The sequence below is a fragment of the Rhinatrema bivittatum genome, chromosome 5, assembly GCF_901001135.1.
Source record: "Rhinatrema bivittatum chromosome 5, aRhiBiv1.1, whole genome shotgun sequence".
In the NCBI taxonomy this organism is placed as follows: Eukaryota; Metazoa; Chordata; class Amphibia; order Gymnophiona; family Rhinatrematidae; genus Rhinatrema; species Rhinatrema bivittatum.
In genome coordinates, this window is record NC_042619.1 from 71,856,461 (window position 1) to 71,870,547 (window position 14,087).

Consider the following 14,087-nt stretch of genomic DNA (forward strand, 5'->3'; position numbering starts at 1 on the left):
TTGGATAGTTACTAGGGTAACTACATTTGGAATTATATAGTCACAAATTCATGCCTACAAATGAGAGCTATAAATAGCTCCTCTGCAGCAACAGGATATCACAAAAGCCCGTGAATAACTAAACTGATATATCCATGTGTCCAAATGCAAGCTTCTGAATCTATTAGCTTCATTTGAAAAAAAAAGGAGGAGTGTAACATTAATTTCTCTTAGCTTCAATGAACTGGAGTCCTTCCATAATCGCTTACAACTGAAATTTCTTTCCCTATTTTCCAATATGATTGCAAAATCCCATAAGGAAGGTAATTTGCAAAGCCATTCCAGCAGGTAAAACAGCACTGTACCCACAGAAATTGACTTTTTACAGGACTGCCTCGTGAAACTGCGGGCCAAAGCAGACCCATAGGGCCTGCACCTGCTATGTGAAGGGGCATTCTTGGGGGGGGGGGCACATACTTTATTCCAGAAACAATCTGCACATAGATCAGCAGACGGAATTACGTGTGGGAAGTTTTGAAAATTAGTGTAGAGCGTGCGGGTAAGAAGCACCTGCGCAAACTTTATAATCAGTGCTGGCAGTTATAAAATTACCCCCAAAGTTCCCAAGACCTTAAGATCTCACAAAAACCATCTTAGGAAATTATTTTGTGGGCTTTTTCTATGCCTGCTTGTACTGTAGTAAAAACAATATTAAACCATACATGTATGATATGTCACGGCGCAAATAAAGGAAGCATCAGCAAATCAGAAGGCTCCCACACACCGAGCATCTGACTCCCATTTCTACAAGTGATTTACATGTATGTAATACAAAAAAAAGCTTTGGTTAAAACTGTGAACTACTTTCATTCTTTTCAAAGTAATTGAATATTTGTTACCTCTGAATTTTCCTGTGTTTCACATTCAAAAAAATGTATATAAGGTCTCTTCCATGTACTTCTGCCATGGCCCTCTTCCCTCCAGTTCTAATAACTATTGCTCCTCCTCTCTATTGTTTTGTAACTACAAACATTTAAGGGGAGATTTGTTAAGAGATCTTTTTTTTCTAGTTTTGCCCTTAAGCAGAAATAGCTTCAAATGTATCGATCAAAATCCCCAAGTATTTTCTATCAGAAAAATGATACAGCTAAACAGATACAATTTAGGGTCTTGAATAAATCTTAATCTGCCCTTTATCATGCCAAAAATACAATTTCTCACACATGTAGTTCTTGAATTCTTAGATGTGAATTTCAGTGAACGTTTTAATTTGACTCCAACAACAAAAAATAAGGCTTGCTTTTTCTTATGCAACTCCCAGACTAACACATTACATCTGTTGAGTTCTATTATCCACAGAATGAATGCAAAGCTATAGGTTTGGGATTTTTGTGATCATGGATTCAGCAACCAGCATAAATTTACGGTTGTCTCCTCTACTACAGACTTCCAGATATCCAGACTTAAAAGGGTGTGCATTTATATATTTTTGTCTTATTTCTGTTTCTCTTCCATTTTGTTTGTGGTTTAAAGTGTTTTATTTATTTCAAATGAAATAAAATGAATGGAAAAAAAAAGGAAAGGAAAGGGCCAGGATACCCTATCTCTTCACCAAAACCCACCAGCACCAATCAGTATTTATATACTGAAGCCAACCCTGGGCCTTCCCCTATCCCAGTGGTTCTCAAACCTGTCCTGGAGGACCCCTAGCCAATTGAATTTTCAGGATATCCACAATGAATATGCATGAGATAAAATTTGAATGTACTGCCTCCATAGCATACAAATTTTATCTCATGCATATTCATTGTGGATACCCTGAAAACCTGATGGGCTGGGGGGTCGCCCAGGACAGGTTTAGGAACCTCTGTCCTATCCCACCACCTAACCCCCCTGCTTCCTGGACCCACCTTACCCTCTCTGTGAGGTCTAGACATCCAAATGGGGAATGACTGATACCCAGTCAAACCTGGTCCATTGAGTCAGTATTTCAAAATGGTGCTGGTAGGCTCTGAGGCTGATAGCATAAAACAAAATACTACCATCCCCAGGACTCAATGGTATAATTTTTAATACTGAATCAGATGGGCAGGAGCTGCATCTAGATGTCTCGATCATATGGATGTGGTAATCTGGATCTGGTGGAGGAGTGGATTAATGGGTGGGATAGGGAAGGGGAGGCTTCAGTATTTTAATTTTGATGGTGCTGGCCTCCCTCAACTTACATGTTGCACCATTGACTGTTCTCTTCTGATTTAAGAAATAGGAAGGGTAATTTTACAGCAGCCTGTGTAGGGCTAAAGTCTGAGGGTACTTTCTACCTGCAGATTTTAGTCTGAATTCCCGGTACACACACCTCCCCTTCCTTCTCCTCTGTGCAGAGAGGGGGCTAGCTTGGGACTGCTGAGATTTGACATATGTTACAGTCATGGAGTTTCATCTCAAACAGAGAGGGAGATATATTTCAGAGCCCTTAGAGTTGTTTCTTTTTGGACTATAACAAATGATACAGGATTCTTGAGTTTTGTTCCAATAAACCTTTTATTAATAATCAAATTTTTCTGTGAAAGAAAACTGACATAAGGTACACTTTCTAGGAGATGAATTGGGATCTTCCATATTCCAGGCACTAGCCATACACACTCAAGTTCCCTTGTTCTTATTGGCATGAACTACTTCTGGAATGGACTCTGTGATTCCTATTTCCTTATGAGCACTCCTCAGTACCTGGGATCCTGGAATCTGAACTGGCTTCACTTCAAATTCTCCCTTTTTCCTCCTTATGGTACCAGGTTTGCATCAGCAAGCGGATGAAACTCCTTCACCTATCACTGAAAAGTGCAGTAGATTACTGCAGATTACAAGAACTCCTTCTGGAGAACCAAAACTCAGCACTAACAAAAATAGGATTTTCTCCACCCTGCAGACAAACCCTAGGAGTGCATGCTATCCTCCCAATCAGTGGGTAAATTCACCACTCCTTTACTTGGTCCACGACTTCCAAAAAAAATCAAGACAGGAGCTCATAACTTGTTTCCCTTCAGCAAGTGAATGCTTCCAGGACCTATCCAGATCATATACGGCTAATGTTCCTCCTGCAGAACCCTTCAAGGAAGAGAGGACAAAGCATTACTTCTTCTACTTCTAATCTCTTATCACTTTAAAGTCATTCATTAAACTGACTGAATCTGGAACACTCTAGAGGCCACCATATTATTTAATGGAATGATCCATTGTAGCCCCTCCTATGGGGGTGTTTAAGCAAATGACTCTGTCCAATCTTTTTATCTCATTAACCAATACATCCTTTCAACAACACAAATATAGATTGATAAGGAATTCAGTAGGTTCATACTTGTAGGATATCACTCCTTATCCAAGTCAGTTTTATTGTCATCCCTTGGCTCTCTGCCATTCCGGGTAGATGAATATGCAAGTTCCCATACTTAATTCCATAACTATCTCACCACTCCATGTGTTACCACCAAGCTATATAATATTCTAAACAGCTACTACAACTAATGATGCTGTTGCCTGAACATTCAGTCTCCTAAGTACCTGTGGCCATTAACCTGCTGGCACTGACCCAGTCAGTCCCTGGGGAGCTGTAGGCTACTGGTACCAGTCTGGCTACCCTATGGCCTGTAGTGTAGTTAGGTCATGCTTTATCTGCCTCTTATTTTCCCCTTATCATTTTGCTGGACAGTACCTAATCACTATCTTGATAACACCAATCCGGTTGATTTCTAGGGAGTTATAGCCTGCTGCTTCCAACCCAGCTTCCCAGTGGCATGCAGTATGCTTGAATTCTGTCACAGTATTGCTCTCTACCACCTCCTGTGGTAGGCTTTTCCAAGTATCAATCTGTAAAATAGTAATTTCTCTTGTTTCCTTTGATTCTTCCTCTCTCCATCTTCATATCATGATCCCTTGTCCATCAACTTATTTTCCTATGGAAAAACTTCCCTGCCTGTGATTTATTAATGCCTGTCAATATTTCAATGTTTCTATCATATTTCCCCTTTCATTTCTTTTGGCCAGATATACGTTTTGAGTGTCTCAAGCCTTTCTTTATAGGGTTTGAATTGCAGGTCCTGCATCATTTTAGTAGGCCTTCTCTGATCCGCTTCCATCTTCTCAGTGTCCTTACAAAAGCACATATGGGGGAAATTTTCAAAAGCATTTGCAAAAGCAACAGTTTTATGCGTGGAAATGGGCTTTTTGAAAATTACCCCGAGGGATGTATGCATGAAAGTATGCATGGAAGCAATTTTGCATGTACTTTTGCGTATATTGCACAGGGGCATTCTCAGGATGGGGAAAACATTTACATGCTTTGGACCTGATTTTAGAAAGCATTTGCACACTTAAAATTTGGCTTTACACATGCAAATGCACGTGACCTGTGTAAGTGGGCTTTTGAAAATTGCTACAATATATGCCATGGAATTGTCCATAGGCTTTTAAAATAGCTACGATGGTATGTTACATTTACATGTATAACTCCTTTTAAAATTACCTTACTTTGCGCAGGCATCTTTTAGCCTTATGTGGGCTGTTATAAAATTGGGCTCCCTATTCTTATGAATGCTAGTTTTTGAATTCATAATTTCACATTATGACATACTGGATAAAATGGCAGCATGCAACCTGTTCCAAGTTGGGTCAGGCCTCCTTAAAGTCATTATTTCAAAGTCTATCTCAGAAAAAAAAATGGAATTTAAACCAAAGAAAATTCTAGGTGTTACAACAGTACATACCAAGTATGTTAGCTGTGCACTGGAGAATTCCTGAGACGTTCCCAGCTTCATCATTTCCAGAATGGCCTGCATAGGAGCATCTATTAGACACATTGTGAAAATTCCTTTCTGCATCTGTATCTCTGTAACTTAAAAAGATTTGACAGTCACACATGTATTATATAAACTGATTCTGGAGGGTTAACATCATACACAGGGTTTTTGTTTCTAGGTTTTAACCAATAAACACCAATAAGACACCCCAGATATAAAAAAGAAGAAACCTGAAATCAATATTTATTGGATAAACACCGGAAAAACAGGTTTTCTCCCAGTAATCTCTCAACTTGTCCCACCCCTTGCCTGCCTTAAACCCACCGCACTTTCTTTGCACTTATTTTGCGCTGACTGCTCCTTTGCTGCACGATTTATGCTTTTTGTCCAATTAATACATTGTAAATCACATTGAGCTTTTTGGAAAAGCTTCGCGGTGTGTTTTTTTTTGTTTTTTTTAATGATTTTGCAATCAATCAAGAAATAAAGTTAATTAAAAAGTGATTCATCAATGTGAATAATAAATACATTTCATTAGCCAGCGGGTCTCTAATCTCATCCTCCTACTGAGTCTGAAAAATACCCTAAATCACAGGAACCAGCTCTGTGGGGGCAGTGGGTGCTCGAGAACTCCCAGTGCTCAGAAAACTCCTTCACTGTGTCCAGGGAGGAGTAATTTGTGTCAAGTTTAGCAGCCACAATCATTTTGAAAAGTTAGCCCCTATGCCCCAAAATACCAATATCTTTACATATAAAGGTAAAATTCTAAAACAGTCTAAAAATAAAAAAAATGTAGAAGTCGATATTGAAGAGAATTTATCAAGGTAACTTTGAAGTTGCCTGAAGAAACCCTGAGATTTATATTTAACCACTCTGCCGTCTGGTGAAAATTTGCCCTGGTTAATTTTTTCTACCCATATCAAATTTCACTGGATGAAAAAAAGAGAGAATGGTGCATTCTTGGAGGTTATCCAGTGTTCAGTGTTATCCAGATAAATGTAGCTGGGTCAGTCTGGACAAGCAAACCACTCTCCTAAAGTTAAGCAGGTATCTTCAAGTGGGTATATTCAGTGCCAGGTAACTTCCCTTGCCTGCTGCACCACTCAATATGGAACTCTTATGCTTACAAATAGCTGAAAACTGAAGCCCTAATAATACTGCATTATCCCTCCCTATCTCTTGATTAGTATCTCCAAATGAGTTTGTTTTGTGCATACCGTGACAAGAAGAAAGCTTTCTCTTAAGCCAAGTACGTTGGGTACAATTCCAGTCTCTCAAATTTTACAACTTGAATTCTTAATATTTTCATTGGGCCAAAGAAGGCTTCCTTTGGGAACTCATAGGTCATAATATCTATCTATCTATCCATCCATATATATATATATACAGTCTCTCTCGCTGTATGTGTATGTATATATATATATATATATATATATATACACATATATGTACAGTATCTATCTATCTATCTAAAGGCTAGTGGCAACTAAAACAACTCTACTGCTAACTTCTCCTCAAACAACTCTCTCTAGTTTTGCACCACATTTTCATACAACTATTTAAGAAAGAGCTCATGGGAACCCCTGCAAGCCCTATTCATCACCTTACTGCTTTTGCGTTCTCCTTCTAGCATACACATTCTCATCAAGCCTGTACCCATTTACAGCTTTCAATAATAACTTATGATCCAGGGAAAATATGTTTCCGGCAAAATCCAATGATGGCATCAGCTGCATGTGACTGAAAGCATAGCTCAGTATGTCCTGAAAGTACTCGCAAGCATCGAACAATAAAAGCTCACGATGGCTTAGTAGCTGGAAAATGCCTTTCTGTCAAGGTGTTTCTTCTTTACTGCAAATTCATTTTAGTGAAGTCAACAATAAACTAAGAACGATCTGCCTAAGAAAGAACAAAAGGAGAGAAAGAAGAGGAAGGAAGGATGGATATCTGTAATCTGTTCTTTCTAGAACTGGTAAACAAAATTCTCTGTTAGATTCTGATGTACTAAGCCATGCTATTTTCCATGGATTAGCGGCCATTTTCTGTGAAATTGTGCAAAAGATGTTAATGAATGCCAAACTCATTATCATTCATAGTTAAACTGCATGAGAAAGTTTTTTCACATTGTCATGGCCAGGAAACTTGCATGTTCCTGGCCGTGATAATGCATAAATGTGGCCCGGGATCCATAGAACATACAGTTAAAAAGGCCTTGCAGTCAATGTGATCACCCCTTCAAAACATACCCAGATGGCCTGATGATGAGTATCCCCTCCCAGCTTTTCTGCACATAAGTGGTATTATCTGATAGCTGAGTGGCCCCCACCCACCTGCATGTAACTGGCATGGCCTGGTGGTTGAATTGCCCCTTAACCCCCTCCATAGCCTGGTGGTCCTGTGGCCTTCCCCACCCACCCCCACTTGTGACATAGCCTGGTCACCCCATGGACAATAAATGTATAAATAAAACCGTTTGTGATGCCCTGTTCCCTCTAAACCCCACTCCCATGACCCCTAAAATCCATTAGCATGACCATTTGTGAGCAGCCCATACCCTTCACCCCCTTGCCACTCCAAATCCTACCCCAGCAATGGGCTGGTTTTCTGGGGGCAGGAGCGATCCCCACTCATTCCTTCTTCATTGGTGCCAGGTTTCAAAATGGTGCCTGTTGATCTTATGAGCTCCTTTGCATGTGATGCTTTTGGGTAACCTCTGTCCTATGAAGGAAAGATGGAGCAAGTCTTTTCGCCAAGGCCTGCAGATTTGATGCAGTAAATAAAGGGTTAAAAAGCTCCTCTTGAACTGTCACAGCTCTTCTTCTAACTTAATCCTAGGGAGATCATTCACTAACAAAAAGATCTGGAATATCCCATTGGAGGAATATCCAGTGAGGGTGCTGAGGAAGGAAGGTAATACTTCTATCCTACTATGCCTAGCATGACCCTTCTACAGGGTCACCCTGCAACATAATCTCTTTTGGGGACCTTACATTAGAATAAGATGCTAAGTTGAAAAAAAATATGTATATTATGGAAACAAGTTTCTTGTGGGCATGCCCATGAGGTGTCTTCAAACTCATAGGATGCTTTAAATACCGAGAATAATTTCTTAGATAGTATAGTAAATACATTATATGGCTCATCTTCTTATTCCAATCTGCAAGTTGTCTCAGCTTCTAAAATTGCCAATGCTTAAGACCAGAGGCATTGCCAGGGATTTAAAAGACTTAAGGCACAGGCGTCTCCCTCTGAAATTTTGATAATTAAATTCAACAATCATGATCGACACCCCCCCCCCCCCTTTCCCACCTCAAGAACAATCCTGTAAAAACACAGGATGTTAGTGTTACCAAGATCCCGCTGGACGTATGGGAACAATATAAGAAATCAGCATCAACTACACTGGAAGAGCCAAGGGGGGAAACTGCATTAGCTGATAGGGGTGTGCATTCGTTTTGAACTTAAATGTAAAACGCAACTTTTTTTTTTTTATTAACTTAAAAAAGTGATGAGGCGAAAACGATCGGATTTCCAACTTATTCAACATAGCTATGTTGAATAAGTTGGAAATCGCGATTGTTGGTCCTAAATAAAAATTTAAACCCCTCACCCTCCTTAATCCCCCCCCAAGACTTACCAAAACTCCCTGGTGGTACAGCAGGGAGTCAGGACGCCATTTCTGACCTCCTTTGCGAGGAGCACGTGACGTCGGCGTCACGTCGGAGTGACGCGGCGCCACGTGATTCCCCGCGCGATCGCTCCGGGATCCTCGTTGCACCCAAAAGGAACTTTTGGCCAGCTTGGGGGGGCCTCCTGACCCCCCCAAGCTGGCCAAAAGTTCCTTTTGGGTGCAACGAGGATCCCGGAGCGATCGCGCGGGGAATCATGTGATGTTGGCGTCACATCGGAGTGACGCCGACGTCACGTGATTCCCCGCGCGATCGCTCCGGGGGACCCTCGTTGCACCCAAAAGGAACTTTTGGCCAGCTTGGGGGGGCCTCCTGACCCCCCCAAGCTGGCCAAAAGGAACTTTTGGGTGCAACGAGGATCCCGGAGCGATCGCGCGGGGAATCATGTGATGTTGGCGTCACGTCGGAGTGACGCCGACGTCACGTGATTCCCCGCACGATCGCTCCGGGGGACCCTCGTTGCACCCAAAAGGAACTTTTGGCCAGCTTGGGGGGGCCTCCTGACCCCCCCACGTGACGTCGGCGTCACGTGCTCCTCGCAAAGGAGGTCATAAATGGCGTCCTGACTCCCTGCTGTACCACCAGGGAGTTTTGGTAAGTCTTGGGGGGGGGATTAAGGAGGGTGAGGGGTTTAAATTTTTATTTGCATGTATGGACATAGACTCAACTTATGGAATTCTCCATATGTCCATATTGACCGCAAATGGGACCCCTTTTCGACTTATGGACTTATGAACATAAACTTTTGCTCTGCACATCCCTATTAGCTGATTCTTATATGATCAATGACGTGCTGCCAATTTCTTATCAAGAGGCTCTCATCAGGTCTCTTCCACCTGATGAAGCACTCTGTTTTCACAAAATTAGATAGTAATCCACCCCATCCACCTAATAACAAATACATGCTATCTAGAACAAAAATTACTTAACAGTGAAAATTTATATTCCAATCATGGGATTCTACACAGATTCTGAAACCATTTGCTGGATCAGCATACAAATAATCTAAAAATATTGCATGAGCTTTTGAAACTACGGAGGTCCCTTCTTCAGATGTCACATCAGAGACATTATTCACATCTGAAGAAGGGACCTATGTCATCTCGATAGCTCATATATAACATGTTTGGATAGTATTTTCATTAATCCAATAAAAGCCATCACAGCCTGCATAGAATCCGGTTTGCTCTAGGAGCCATACAGCAGATCACTGTGTTACATATTTCAGTTCCTAGACTGAAAATAAAATGCTTATTTCTACCATTGTCTCTTTCTCTTTTGTCCTGATGTCCCCATCTGTCTTCTCCTAATTTCTTTTTACAGGCTGTGAAGGAGCGGCCTATCCCTCCTTAACCTGTGTGGGACTTGGCTAGATGCCTGGTCCATCTTAAATCCCATAGAAGGAGAGAGTTCTTTGGGCGGGACCCTGCTGGGCAGGTTAAGAGGCAGAGCCCAGCTGGGATCAAGAGGCCCCCATGACTCCAGGAGTAGAAGCTACTGATCCTCTCTGAAATGTTGTGCTGCAAATATTCTGCCAAGGTTGACAGTTTTGGTTAGTTGTATTTGCTGACTTTATTAATAAAAGTTGAAACTGGATGAGAACAGGCTAGAGTCAGTGTGGTTCCTGCTCTAGCCCACAAGATTTCACTCAGTCATCCTCACACAGGCCTCCCTTTCTATCTTACATTTATTTTTCTCTCTCTCTCTCTCCTCTCTTCATCAATTCCTCCCCTCTCTGACATCTACCTTTCCCTCATTTCTGCTCTAAAAACATCATTTCACTTTATCCTCGCATACATGGATCTCATCCCTTCTTCTTTCTCATTTGTTTCCTTCAATGTTCACCTGTCAGTTCTCCCTGTTCCAAAATTTAATTTCCCCATCTCTTATCTCCATTGCTTCTCTCCCCCAAACTGGATTGCTCCCTCCCATCAATCTCCTGCTATCTGTCTTTCTCTCCCACTCCCACTCTCCCTCTCTCAACAATTTCTCATCAACTCCACAATGACTTATTACTCTCCTCTTCCATTTAATTTCACATTTTCCTATCCCCTATCCCCTCCAATTTGTCTCCATCACCCCATCATCGCCATTCTGACTCCTTTACCCCTGTACTGGGGGATCGCGCACCGGCACTTGGCCAGCACGTGCAACCTACGCCTGCCCAGAGGCAGGCGCAATTTCCAAAATAAAAGTATGGGGGTGTTTAGGTAGGGCTGGGTGGCGGGTTAGGTAGGGGAAGGGAGGGGAAGGTGGGGGGGCGGAGGGAACAGGGAAAGCCATCGGGGCTCCCCTAGGGCTCGGCACGTGCAAGGTGCACAAGTGTGCACCCCCTTGCGCGCCAACCCCAGATTTTATAACATGCGCGCGGCTGCACACGCATGTTATAAAATCGGGCGTAGATACTAAAATCTGGCCCACAATGCAGTGCAATAACAGAAAAACAGAAATACCATTCCTCATAAAAGATCAAAGAAAAAATAAAAAAATATAAAACAATCATAATAGTAAAACCATATTAATAAAAAGAATAAATGTTTCTAAACATTTTAAGATGGCGCCGGCTGTTCATTGCTCCTACCATGTGACAGAGGCCAGCCAATGGCACCGATAGCCCCTGTCACATGGTAAGGGCAAAGGGCCACCGGCACTATTTTGTTTACTGGCAGCTGACGGCCCGAGAGCGGGAGATCGCTCCTGGGACCCCCGCTGGACCACCAGGGACTTTAGGCAAGTTTTTGGGAGGTCGGGAGGGTGGGGAATTGTAATTAATTAAATCTGAAGGGTTGGGGTGGGGGGGGGGGTTTCAGATCGGGACAGCCAAAAACAAATCGGCCCGAACCGGAAACTAAATTTCCCGCGGCAGGCCGATAACAAAGGCCAAACCGAAAGGTTCAGCCAAATCACATCTCTATACTAGCACCAATAGCATGGGATATACTTAGCTTTTGGGTACTTGCCTGGATTGGCCTGGATTGGCCACTGTTGGAAACAGGATGCTGGGGTTGATGGACCCTTGGTCTGACCCGGTATGGCAATTTCTTATGTTCTTTCTTATGTTCTTATGCACTTAGGCACTCGCATAGATACTCTCTCTCATACACACGCAGATGCTCTCACATACAGAGAAGCTCTCTCATACATATACATACATTTGCTTTCACCCATACACATTGATGCTCTTACACATGCTCTCACAGGTACATGCTCTCATACACACATGCACACACACAGATGCTCTCTCATACATACACATACAGATGCTCTCTCTCATGTAACCCATGCTATATCACATACATACCCACACATGCTGTCCATCAGGCTCAATCTCCCCTTTCTGTTGTGGTTGTGAGAGGGATGAGCTCAGTAGGCAGTCAGGGACCCTTATTTGCTGCTGCTGCTACTGCTAGATCTCTTCTTTCCTCCTGCTGCTGGTGGGCTATGCTCCACCTGCGGGCACAAAGCCTTTTCTCTTCCTCCTGCCCAGGCCTGTTGCTCACAGGGGGTTGGGGATGGGTGAGGATCGAAAAAGAAAGGAGAGTGCCACCAGCAGAACCCCTCCCTCATTACAGAACCACCCCTAGGTAAAGGGTTCTAACCTCCACTCTGCTTGCCCTAGGACACACACTCTTCCTTATCCTGGATAAAGGTTCTATAGCCCCAGCACATACATACACACACCACTCCCCCTTATCACAGGTAAAAGGTCCCAATCCCTCCAGGACACACACATTTTCCCCTGATGCTGCATAAACTCCTTCCCCGCCATTTGCCCCAGCATGCGCGTGCGCGCACACACACACACACACACACAACCCTTATCTAGGTAAAAGGCTCCAGCACCCCTCCCCTCCAGAGCACATACACATACGAACTTCCCTTATCCCAACTAAAGGGTTCCAACTCCCCCTGGGCACACATATAGAGACACACACACACTCCCCTTAACCCAGATAAAGAGTTCCAACCATTCCCCCATGACACAAACATACATAAACATCCCTCATCTCTGATAATGAGCTCCCACCACCCCACTCCCATCACACACTCTCCCCTTAACTCTGATAAACGGCTCCAACCCCTGCCCCGAGACACTCACATACACATTCCCTTTACCCTGGATAAAATGATCTATATTGCCCACCCACCCCCAGTGACACAAATGCCCCTTACCTAGGATAAAGGACTCAAGCCCCCCTAGATATATATACACACACACATACACACACACTCTCTCTCTCTCTTTTTTCCCTTCCTCCCATGCACACACACAAACACAAAAACTTCTCTTATGCTGGGGACAGAGTTCCAACCCCTCCAACTGGGACACGCATACACGCCTCTTCACTGAAAAGATTTCAAATTCCCACACACGCACACCCCTCCCCCCTGGGAACACAGCTTCACTCTCTCCAACCGGGTCACATTTCTCTTCCCTAGGGTGGGAAAAGGGTCGATAGAGAGAGAATCGGTAGGGGCAGAAAGGTAGGTTTCTAGGCTCCAGCCACCTCCCTGAGAAATGCAGAACCTCACCTCCGAGTGCTCTCACCTCTATCAGCTCCATAGGACGAGCTTGCTCTCCTGCACCTCTTCCACCGAAGGACGAGCTCCTCCGCCCGCAACACGTGCGAAGCCGGCACCGGTACTTTCCGCACCTCCTCCGCCAACCACCACTCCTTTCCCTAGCCACACTACTCGCTACACTAGCAAGGACCACCTCCCTCACTGCTTCTACCCTCCTCCATTGGTCGTTTCCGAACAAATCTCCTTTCTCATTGGATTTCGCACACAGTTCCCGCCCCACATAGACACCTGCCTGAAGTGGCCGCCTCACCCTGCCTCATTATAAAACCGCCCCTGATTCAGCAGAATTATTATAATTGGCTGTCAGCTGCTTAGAAGAGGAGTGGTTTAGACAGAAAAGAGGAGGTCATGGGAGCTGGAGAACCAGGAGCAGCAGAACACCTGAAAATCTTCCCACGCCAAACCCTGGAAGAAACCTCTGAGAGAGAGAGAGAGAGAGGAACCACTAAAGTTAAGCCCCCTTCCTTTTAAAAAGCAGCTAAGGATTAGAACCCATTAGTGATTGGGAGAATTTAGAAAATTAAGAATGAAAAATTAAGCAGAAAAGGGTTTCTGGAGGTATAGGTCCCCGCGAGACATTTCTATGGAGGAAGGGTTGAAATTCCGTGGGGCTGAAGTATTGCTGCATTTTTGCATCTAGGGGTTTTTTTTGGTTTGCGTTTTTTTTAACTGAAGCACTGCTGCCAAGTGTGAGGGCTACACTACTGAGTGATTGTAACTCAGAAAACTATTGTGTCAACTGTAATTAGAAATGGCTACCTGACTCAAGGAAATTGGGGTTTTTTTGTTTTGTTTTTTTTAGAGAGAGTAAATCTTAATTGAAAGAGGAAGCTGGAGCAAACAGCTGTTTTGCCTTCTGTGGGTTTTTTTTCCCGCAAAGTAGGGCACAGTGCCTCTTAGATGAAGACAATGTACCTGTCGGATGAGTAACTGAAAAAAAAAAATGCGTGCAAGCTGAAGTATGTGTTACTTTGATGTGCTTTCCAAGACAAAACACTGAAAAGATTTGTGATTAAAAAGCGAAAGAGAAAATGTCTAGGGG

At 43.3% G+C, this 14,087-nt stretch overlaps 1 protein-coding gene across 3 annotated transcripts in view; it reads right to left on the bottom strand.

Annotated features, from left to right (window-relative positions):
* Nucleotides 1-14,087, bottom strand: part of GUCY1A2 (guanylate cyclase 1 soluble subunit alpha 2) — a 549,703-nt gene that overhangs the window by 459,674 nt on the left and 75,942 nt on the right. For all 3 annotated transcript variants that reach the window (XM_029602441.1, XM_029602443.1, XM_029602442.1), the window contains exon 3: nt 4,740-4,867. In XM_029602441.1, the coding sequence (XP_029458301.1) occupies nt 4,740-4,867 (128 nt within the window). The remainder of the gene's footprint in view (nt 1-4,739; nt 4,868-14,087) is intronic.